Raw genomic sequence first — 11,752 nt, 5'->3', positions numbered from 1 at the left:
GCCTATACTTTGAATAAAACACTTTCACAAAGAATCTCAATGTTTGTTTTCATTTTAAACGAGCAATGAAACTAATTTGGAGCCTATATGTTGTTTTAAATTCAAATAAGAGAAAAGATCTGATGCAATAAATGGAGTAAAGCTTTTTTTTTTTTTTTTTTAAGAACGTGACCTTTTGAAAATATGCCCAGTTACAGTATGCTTGACTTTGCATGTGGTAGGCTACAGAACAAACGGCTTCTCGTTAGGCGCGCGCATATCCAATCAGTCAATACACGAAATACCACTCTCCCTTTCTTCATCCCGTCAGCTGACAACATACAAACAACGATCATTATGCTAATTCTCCAGATCTAACTGGTCGCCAGCCTCCTCTGACGTCACGCGCGCGTAGACTATAACAGCGCAGAGGGCTCTTGCGTCCTGCTACAGTCTGAATACTCAGGAGTGAGTGCGAGCTGAACTCTCTGCGGTGCAGAGCTGGACAAACACAGCACCCATCCACCCCAACGCTGCTTCACTGGCTTAAGGACATATTTTGGAGTATCCGGGATCGGGACGGGAGCCCTTGTCCGGTACTCATTTTCGTCTTTTATTTATGTTTTGAGTTCAAGACGGGACGCGCTCTTGAGAGACTTGACTTTTTCCAGTCCTGTCCAAAGACTGCAGCTGTCGACGTCCAAAGACCGCTCTGCGCGTCCATATGAGGCAAATGTCTTTCGCAGTGCATTAGTCCAGAAAGTTTCTTTTTTTTTTTTTTTTTATTATTATCTTGCTTTCTCCCGTTTGAACATTTCGAGCGACTCTGCATGCTCCAGCGCCCTAGCGCGTCGCGTTCGGAAACCTATCCAGAAAATTGCATGCGCAAAGAGGGGGAAGAAAGGCAAAAGTCGGGTTTCGCGACACTGGTAAACACTTTGCTGAAGAACAGGGACACGATGAGCGCCGATCTCACCATGGGGCCCGAGCTGCCCACCAGCCCGCTGGCGTTGGAATATGTCAATGACTTTGATTTGATGAAATTCGAGGTGAAGAAAGAGGCCATGGCGGGGCTCGACCGCTCCAATATACGGCAGTGCAATCGCCTCCAGCCGCAGGGCTCCGTGTCCTCCACTCCGATCAGCACACCGTGCAGCTCGGTGCCGTCCTCCCCGAGCTTCAGCCCCACGGAGCAGAAGAACCATCTGGAGGAGCTGTACTGGATGCCGAGCGGCGCGTATCCGCAGCAGATCGATCCGCAAACGCTAAGCCTAACGCCTGAAGACGCGGTGGAGGCTCTCATCGGAGCCACGGCGCACGGCCACCCTCCGCCCCCTCATGTGCAGCAGCAATTGCAAGCAGGAGGCTTCGAGGGATACAGGGGAGCGCATCACCACCACAGCCATGCGCAGCAGCAGCAGCAGCACCACCACCAACACCAACACCAACAATACGGCGCGATCCCCCATCACCCCGATGACATGCCAGGTCACCACCATCACCACCACCACCACCACCACAGTCAGGACCCCGACAGCCCCTCTCCTACCTCGCCTGGGTCCCACCAGCAGCTCCACCACCGTCACCACCACCACCACCTCGGCCAGCAGGGTCACCACGGCGCGGGGGGCGGCCTGAACGTGGAGGACCGCTTCTCCGACGATCAGCTGGTGTCCATGTCCGTGCGCGAGCTGAACCGACACCTGCGGGGCTTCACCAAGGACGAGGTGATCCGCCTGAAGCAGAAACGCCGGACCCTGAAGAACCGGGGCTACGCGCAGTCGTGCCGCTTCAAGCGCGTGCAGCAGAAGCACGTGCTGGAGAACGAGAAGACGCAGCTCATCAACCAGGTAGAGCAGCTCAAGCAAGAGATCAACCGGCTGGCCCGAGAGAGAGACGCCTACAAACTCAAGTGCGAGAAACTGAGCGGAGCGAACGGGTTCCGCGAGGCAGGATCCACCAGCGACAACCCGTCCTCTCCAGAGTTCTTCATGTGAGTGTGTGAGTGTGTGTTTCCTATGCCTGAGAGACTTTGCGCTCATTCAGATAACAGCAGTACTCATATTAGAAGAATAATCCACAAGAAATAATAATCTCATATGTAATCATCGCCACCGATCTTGGCAACTAAAATGCGAAGAACATGTTAGAATGTTTTCTGGGAAATGTAGATTAGTTGCTTGTAGTAGGACTTTTACCCCTTTCGTAGAGATCTCACAACAAAAAGAAAAGCGAAGAACTGGCTTTTGTATTTAGGATAACTTCAGATAAAACCTTCTTTCCATCGTCTGGTTTGTTCTCGGTTGTTCAGGAAAAAGAAAAGGAAAAAAAAAAAGAAAAAAAAAGTATTTGTGCTAAGCTGGGAGAGAAACTTTGGACTTTTTTTCCCTACTTGGCCAGAAAAGTTGAGAGCACCACAATATGCAAACCTCCCTTACTTCTCCTGTATAACGCGCCTGAGTGAGGCGACAGGGGGAACTTTATGCAACATCTCATTGGTTTATTGCCTGCTTGGTTATATATAGATATATATTAAAAAGAAAAGGAAAAAAACGACAAAAACAAACACATAAATCTGCATTAAGATATTAATCCTGCATGCTGGACATGTATGGTAATAATTTCTATTTTATACACTCTCTTCTTTCTTTCTTTCTTTCTTTCTATCTTTCTTTCTTTCTTTCTGTTCATTATGTATCATAAAGAGCATGTTTTTAATCTTTAGCTCTTTTTTGGGGATATGAGACTGGCTCTCCGGTCGCTCATTGTATGGGTTCATTTGGACTTGTAAATATATGCAACAGCAAACCTACAGACCGACATCGAAGAGCTGATTGTTTTCCAAACTTTTCTGATTTGCTTCATGTTTTGGGAATGGATTTCCAGTAAAGGGCATTTTGCAGTTCCATTTAAAGCAAGCAAACTTTGTAAAAGAAGCGCACTTTTTGGGGGATTGATTTTGGTATTGGCAGTTTTCATTTCGACTTTTTGATTGTTTCTTTGTTTTAGCAGAAACCGCCTTTGAGGAAGACATACCGCACACGCACATTTAGTCATAGGTGAATTTAAAGCACGCCTTTCATTTTAACTGGTGCTCATAGTCTCACGTCTAGTTGTAGCAAGACACAAGAGTGTGTGCGTGTAGTTTTTTTTTTTTTCTTCATGCAGGCTGTTGCATAATCTATTGCTATTCTATAACATAAGCAAAGCAATACGTATAGGTCGTATCTTTTTTGATGGGTAGGATTTCAACGAACGGGCACACTTTCATCGATTTTTTTATTTTATTTTTATTTTTATTTTATTTTTTGAGATATATGAGCTGCCAGTTTTATAAACGAACATTTCAAAATGTAGTTATTATAATCCAGCTCGAGGGTGTAGGCTTCCTAAATCAGGGGTTTGTGTATTATTGCCTAACATGAAAACTACGCATGTATTTCAATGGAGAGTTTCAATGATTAATGTTAAATGTTTTCCTTTATTTTTTTTTTCTGCCGGTCAGTAAAAAATAAGGGATTCAGGTTCTGCATAATCTCAAAATGAAAATTATATGTCTCATGTTATTGTTCTGTTTTTTGTTTGTTTTATTATTATGTCGAGATTCTGGTTCTGCTGGCCAGATGCATAGTTTTTATTTTAATGATTAAATTAACAAACTGTCAGATCATATTGAATAAGCATGGTGCTTGCATCTAAGAACTATTGTTAAAAAGTCATGCATTTAACAATCTTTTTGGTTTATTACTGATTCAACTGTGTTGAAATCAAATGTAAACTGCAGCAGCGGGTTGTTGTTTTGTTTGTTAATTTCATGTATTACGAGGGGATCAATTTTCAAATCTGTTTATATAAATGGAAAAAGAATAGAGTTCAATTAGGACTGTTCCATTCAGGCTGGTTTCTGTTTCGTTTTTGCTGTTTTTGGAAGAAATGGTTTCCTATTTTGCTTATTAAAGTCAGTGAAATGGCATTGATTTCGTAGCCACTCATTTTATGCGTCAATTCATGTGTCTGTCAAAGTTACGCAACATTTCGGCTTAACTGTATGCCGCATTGTTATCACGCATCACTGCAATCCAGTAATAAATTAGTCATCAATCAACTTTTATTGAAAATTTGGCAGAGGAACGATATTTCCGTGGGGCTGTTTGAGCGGGTGGTGTCCTGCAGACTGTCTCTCGCTGAACTTTGAGCTCAAACGACCCAGATGCAGAAATGCGCTCTTGCTGTTAATGACGGGGCTCGAATTCGAGTATTAAACTGACGTTTTATTTAAATAGAATTGCATATAGACCAGTACTTGGTAAGAAAAAAGGTTTAAAAAAAAAAAAAATTCTAAGACACGTCTTCTTTTTCAGAGGTTGAAATACTTTGTATCACTTCATAGCGCGTTACTTAAACAGGACATGCAATAAAAGGACGTTTTAGACTATTTTACATCATTTGAAAGAAAAGAAAAAAGAGAAAAATAAAGCTAAAAGCAGAAGCTGTGCGAAGTCTCGCTCTCTCTTGGTGTGTGTTTAGGCCTTCAGTTGTGTTGCGACCTGCAGGATTTGCAGCGCCTGCAGAAATCCGGCGCGCACGTGTGCTCGGTAAAATGAGATCTTTGACCTTGCGCTCAAAGCCCAGACTGTGGGAACAGGACAATTAACCCTTCCGACACCCCATACAACAAACATTTTCATATTTCAAACTTATTTAATGACTAGTCTGGATATTTGCTCATATTTATATATAAAATTAGGCGCATTCGGTTTTAGGCCAGTGTGATAACGCGGAAAATAGGTAAATAGTAAGTAGGCAATTTTATGTAGGCCAACTATAGGCTACTCTGTAGTGCATATTTCTTACTGAGAGATTATTTTTAATCAATTCATGTATGGGTGCATACCTTAAAATCCTAACTGTTAAAAAGCTATTGAACATTTCCATTTTATTTTTTGCCTATAAAAATAGATAGCGTTCACTATTGTCTTGTATGTCAGTTTTATTGTCTTAGCTTGTTGCACAACTGCTATTACAAAATATTGTAATTTTAGATTGGAGGACAGAATTCACATAAATTATTCTAATTTAAAACAGTTTTAAATTGGATGTTTACAAAACCACTGCAATCATTTGTGTAATTGGACTTTTGTCTCAGATTGGACTTGTGACATGCAGTATAGCCCTAATGCTTAGCGTAATTACACAACACACAAACATATTGTAATTATTACCGTATGGACATTGGAATTGGGGTTCAAAACAATTATTTTTAAAATATATGTATATATTTATTAAAATAAATAAATAAATAAAAAAAGCCTGCAGAAAGTAGACATCCAGTTAGGCACTAACATCTTTCCATGTTAAAGAGGGTTCAGAAATGGATGAACGTTTCACTGTGAGTGTGACTATTGCACAGCTATGGTCTTTACAGTAAGTGAAGCCTGTTTTGAGAGCTTTGCCGCTCTTCTCCAAAGCATGAGAGAAGGACAAGGGAGAGTGTTGTTAGGATTTCCTGACGGTTTTCAGTTTCTGGTGTCAGAACATTATCTGCCATGTGTCTGCACAATCTCAAGGGCAGGGCAAAAGTAGCGAGGCCTGAGCCAGACGCCTCCCTGAGCCAAGAGCACAGCTCCCACAACAACCTATATTAAACACCACATTATTGTCCAATAACCACTCATAATAATAATAATAATAATAATAATAATAATAGCATTACTGACTGTATTCATAGAAGACATGCAGCGCAAAGTATTTATTTCATAATTCATTTTATTGTGCTCATGCATTAGTAGTTGTAATGATGTAATCAGTGAACCCTGTTATGGGAATATCAATTAAAATGTGCTGCAATTAGATTTCATCGTTGTAAATATCGACAGAGATAACTGCGCAGTAAAAAAAAGGAACATGCATAGACCGAGCTTTTACATTCTCTTTAGGATTAAATGTTCAATTATTATGAAATTTTAGTGTCAAAAGGAAAAATCAATTACACTCACTGTTGCTTTTGTTCAATAAGCTCACAAATTGTTATTGATTCTAATCGTTAGCATCTTCTGTACACTGTAGAGTGGAATGCTGTTTCTTGATTTTTTATTTTTTTTTAAATTGTATATTCCTCTGTCTCTTTGCGCAAAGATACTGTAAAGCAAAAGAAGGAAGGAAAAACAGTAAAAGTAAGTAGAAGGGTATACGAATGATAGAAGGAAAAACACACTGACATATTGACCCCAGTGCACTTGAAAGCCCTGAGACCTGAGTGCTGGCATGACTTTCAAGTGCTTATGTAGAACAGGTGTACACATGCAACTACACATGCACGTGCACAAAAGTCTGTCATCGAAGACTGACGGAAACTCACACAGAATTTTAATGCAACGGCAGCATGCATATCAACGATCATGCAATCGGATCACATACGGACAACGCAGATTTACACAGCATTACAAATGAAGAGAAAAACGTACATTCTTCCACCCTAACTCATAACAGCGCACAATATCTGTCATAACGTAACTACAGAGAAGACCTCACAAATCCATACAGGCAAAACCTCAGTTTATGCTGCTATCAGAGGAGATTTCACTAATCGTCCTCTCGCCAAGGAGAAGCTCAAGCTTAACACTGAAGCATCAACACTCACCACTTTTGCTCTGTCTAGTATTTCAAATATTTATATATCAGTTTCCCTTCACAGGGCTATTATATGTCGCTCAGAAAGTCATATCAACTCCTGACAGTATGGGTCAGACTGCATAGTTACACGCTGACATTTAGAACTGATACTATAATAGTTATGGACACTTTCCACTTTTTTTTTTTTTTTCCATCAGAAAAAGTGACATCTTTTAGGGTTTTGAACACATCATATACCTAATTTCTAAAAAGCACTGATGGTTGACAATGTCAATGTTATAACAGTGTTAACATAAAGTTAGAACAAAAAATAAAAAAAATAAATAAATAAAAAAAAAGCTTATTCCAAATAGAGCTTTCAGGTTAAGGCAATCATATGCTGTTTACATGGAAATGTCGTATTCAGATTGTCTTAGTTTGGATAATCACGTGCATGTGCAACATTGAACTGAAACCAGAACAGCCATTAATGTACCAGTGTAATTCTAATCTGAATTTCAGGAAGCAGAATTCAATTTGAATTTGCATAACTGCTGTAAACATTTAATTGATAAAACAACTTGAACAACAGTATTCAACTGTAGTTTCTTGGTATCTCACCACTTCTTAAATTCTATTTATATTCTCATTCGTCATCTGCACTAACTATAATATTTACCTTGGTAGCATGCATCCAGTACACTCTCTCTGATTTACAGACTTTGCTGCATATTTAGAAATAGGTATTTATACAATATATAAAGCAATATCTATTGACATATCTGTTTGCTAATTGCACTCTCAGGTTTATATCTGGACAGCTGAAAGAGCTGATCAATTGCAACATGAACATTGTGTTTTCACAATCAGTCTACAGACAACCATCAAAGTTTAGAAAGTGACGTTTGCATACATTCGTACTTCCAGTATGTAAAGCCATGACTCCAGCAGTTTTCCAGGAAAGTTACTTTTACAGGAAGACCAGACATTCATCACAGGAAAACACATTTTCCTCACTCAACCATTCCGGGAGAAAGTTCCTCTCTGGCATAAGCATGAGTGATGCCAAGCCTGGGCATCCAGGTCCAGGTTTTTTCCCTTCACCTTGTCTTTAACACTAGGTTTTCATACTTGGTCGCCATTTTTTTGTAACCAGGAAATACCAATTGGAGCTTTAATTCTGGCCTTCAGATGTAATCTCACTAGTCAAAGTTGTGATTATTGGCAAACAATTTATATTGCAGTTATTATGTATGCCATTTAAATTATAGCACAGTGATGTGTTCTGCAGACAACTCTGAAGAAATTAGAGGAAACCGAGTGTTGACTTTGGTCAGAATTCCCCTCTTTATTTTCCAGAAGTAGTAAGTACCAGTTATTTCAGAGATATACTGTAACTCAAAACAGAGTGAATATACAGCTGTGCTAGATGAATTTATTGACAAACTTTTAAAAAAAAGAGCCCGGGCCATTTGCAGTTTTTTTTTTTTTTTTTTTTCTTTGCGAAAGTCTTTGAACCATGCAAATTGTGACAATTCAAACAAACTAATTTATATTGGGAGCCAGAGATTAAATTTAATGAGACCTTCTCAGTTTTTGGCACCATACAACTGAAAATTTTATTTAATTTAAAAAAAAATAAAAAATGTTTTTTAAAAAATAAATAAATTTTGAACTAATGTCAATTTAAATTTTTGAGTGCATGTTCCAGTATTTTACAAAAGATTTGATAGACATGATAATCAGTGGAGTAATTGTTTGAATTTGGATTTGACTGATTTATTAACTTTTATTAAATCTTTCTGCTAGTTATTTTTGTGGGATACAGTGTGTAACGATCGGCTTTATGCACTTCGTGCTGATGAAGGTTGCGCCCTCTCTGTCTCTTTTCACACTAGTTTGTTGCATGTGTTTGTGTTTGAGGTTTTGTGTTACAGAGGAACATGCTCATCGCCATCAACATCTGCAAGTGTTTTGGAGGTGCAAAGCTTCAAGACCAATTAAAGAAAAAGAAAGCAAGAGCTCTACTAACACAGACGCATAAACACTGATCTACAGGAACAAACCTCAACAAGTTATCCACTATAAAGTTTTCCATTTGACCTTAAATATCTACGTCTAAATTACATTTGTGTAATAGATTTTCCATTAATGATACATTCTGATCAGATAAGCTAAAGAAGTTAATATCGAGTAACTTACAGTATAGACATTTCATTTCCAATGTCTGTTTTTGTTCAATCAGTACAAATTGTTCCAAATGAAGAATGCTTAATTCTCTGAACAACACAAAGTACTGGTGTTTTTTTTTTTTTTTTTCTTGAATGGATATGTATTTTGAACAAATTAGTTGAGTAAATGATTCAATGATTCGTTAACAATGTTACCTGCAGAAAGATCACTGAAGAAAACCCACCATTGTTGTATAATAACAATAAATATTATTATGTATTAGGTATTTAAGATGCGTGTGTGTGTGTGTGTGTGTGTGTGTGTAATGCATTTTGCATTTAAAAAAAAAAAAAAAAAATGAAATAAATAATTTGAAGTCCCCCTTAAGAACAATGTGCACTTCCTTACAAACTGTAACATATTTAGATAAAAGTGTATGTACAGGATGGTGATTCATCAGCTAAAGTGCTATTAGGAAAATAAATAGAAACATTGCCTAATAGTTGTCATGGCAACTTATACAGAATGTTTTTGATATTATTCCTATATGGTTAAAGTCAGTGCTCAGTAATAACTGATTAGCCTAAATGTAATCTGGATTACATAATCATATTCCAAAAATTAATTAATACTTTGGGAGTGTAATGCCATTGTTGTTTTCATGTTTATTAATGTTTGTTCATGTTATGCAGGCATTCCCAAACGTTATTGTCAGCCAAACCCCTTGAAATAAAATATTTGCTTGAAATATCTCTGAAGAAGTTAATGTTTCAATAATTTAACAACACATTCACATGTTTACAGTTCCCCGATGTCGGTTGATAGTCACATAGACATGCTGGTAGACATATAAAATAATAAAAAAAATAATTTTTAGTTGTCAAGTTTAAATTATTTTTATTCTACATTTTTAAGATTGAATTAATTAGCTTTTTTATGAATGTACTATTCACTATTCACTCTTTATGCCATGGTCTGTCTGAATACTGGATTCTGATTGGCTGGCAGGTGTTGATTAAATTAGTTGAACTGCAGGTAGTTCCAGGTCAGTTTAATCACGTTCTATATTAATGTGCTTCCTATAAACATTGGTAACCATAGTAACATACAGTTACAGTTGAATAGTAATACAGACGAAAATAACCATCATTTTTATCGCATTTTTTTTATCAGCAATTATATAACTTACCAACACTTATAGAAGAGTAGAGCGCTCTTATGATCAAGGATGTCTGTGTGAGCAATAATCTGAGTCATGTACTGAGCTCAGCCTCAATATGCTGGCTACCTCATGTGTTCAGTAGCCAGGGCAAGTGGGATTGACCTGAATTGCGCATGAAGTTTGGGCAGACTGTGATTACACAGGGGGGAAAGATTAAAGAGATTATGCTATTTTGGAGGATTATGAAAAGTAGATTTTTTCCCAAACTAATAAGCCCTGTGGCCCAACCACAGTACTGGTCTGGAGCGTGCAGATGAGGAGACAGTTAACAGGTGTCAGAAGCACAGCAGCATTCCAACCAACTCAAATGCAGCATTACACCACTGACAAAAAACAACTACACTAAACAAATCGATTAACAACTATATCAACTTTCTAGATCAGCACATATGACATGGTAAACTTAAACTCATGACAAAGTTTACTTATGTTCTTATATCACTGTAGGAAGCGACAATATTTGAAAACAACAACAGTGCAATGTACTTTGGAATTCTTTATCCATTCTGAAATCCTGCTATCTAAAGTGATGTAACAGCACCAACTGGCCAATCAGTTCTGTCTCTAGTTGGTGTATCAGGGTTGTGTCGAGTAGTTGTGGATCATGCAGAATTTGGAATTGGGCAAAAGGGAAAATACAGTGAACAAAGGGGCTAAAAGTTTTATGTTCTGAAATTAATTTTGCATAAAGCTCTTGTGTATCATAGCTGTGTGATCTGACATGAGTAACATCAACTGTTCGCAGCTAATTTTGCACTGTAAGCAGAGTTTAACTTTATGCAAATGAGTAGTCCTCCTGATGCTGTTTGACGGTGTAGTTAAGAAGAAACACAGACTAGAAACCAACAGCACAGCAGCTTCAAACTGAGCTTTTGTCCAAACCAACCATAAGTGTGATATGTGAAGTGAAAAAAAAGACTAAAGGTGTGGTCTCAATAGCAAAATCTTGGCAAACGTTTGACAAAATTTCAGGACAACAAAACGCCCATTGTCTGTTGTCAATAGTGCAGCGATGAATTAAGCACAGCTCAAAGAGAAGTTGCTTTCAAACTAATCATTTTCCGTTTGTTAGCGTTGGTCAACCCATTGCGAAGTTCACGTCACACAAAATTCCAGATTAAACATTAGGTATGTGGTAATGTGCTAATAAACTGTGTTTGAGTATTTCGGTTTCAGTGAGGACAAACAAATAGCTTGACACTTAAAACTTGTCATGTTGAAGAAAATGGTCTAACATGCTGCTGTTTCTTATTGTACTATAAAAGAATAAGAAGAAAAGATACATTTTCATCAGACCTAAACCTTACTGAACTCCTTTAGGATGAAAGATTTGAACCAAAAATCTTCTGAAGTAGATCTGAACTGGGAAATGGAGAAACAAGCAAACAAAAAGTATTTTACACTATATTATAATATAGTTTAAATCACATTTTTAACTATGTTATAATCCAGCAGATGTTTTAAAGTTTGATAATATTTCACAGTATTACTATTTTTACTGTATTTTTGATCAAATAAATGCTGCCTTGGTGAGCAGAAGCGACCCCCCCCCCCTCCAAATATTAAAACATTTTAACGGCAGTATATATTACTTAATTAATTTTATTTGTTTATTTTATTTATTTATTTATTTTTTTGTTATAGCACTGTAAAAAGTGATGTTGACTTAACTTAAAAAAATAAATAAATAGGAAACCCGTTGCCTTAAAATTATTAAGTAAATAATAATAAAAAAAAAAAAAAGTTAAGTGAACTTGACAATTCACT

General features: G+C 37.7%; 1 protein-coding gene across 1 annotated transcript; it reads left to right on the top strand.

Moving 5' to 3' along the window:
- The first annotated feature begins 387 nt into the window (after nt 1-387).
- mafba (MAF bZIP transcription factor Ba) lies at nt 388-3,956 on the top strand. Its single transcript, XM_058764303.1, has one exon. The coding sequence runs from the start codon at nt 810-812 to the stop codon at nt 1,974-1,976; it is 1,167 nt and encodes a 388-aa protein (XP_058620286.1). The 5' UTR covers nt 388-809; the 3' UTR covers nt 1,977-3,956.
- The last annotated feature ends 7,796 nt before the right edge of the window (nt 3,957-11,752 follow it).

This window comes from Onychostoma macrolepis, chromosome 23, assembly GCF_012432095.1.
Source record: "Onychostoma macrolepis isolate SWU-2019 chromosome 23, ASM1243209v1, whole genome shotgun sequence".
Classification (NCBI taxonomy): Eukaryota; Metazoa; Chordata; class Actinopteri; order Cypriniformes; family Cyprinidae; genus Onychostoma; species Onychostoma macrolepis.
This window is presented reverse-complemented; position numbering and strand designations above follow the sequence as displayed.

Bases quoted from the DNA above. Each gene is read 5' to 3' on its own strand.
- mafba (XM_058764303.1), top strand. From the start codon at position 810: ATGCTCCAGCGCCCTAGCGCGTCGCGTTCGGAAACCTATCCAGAAAAT.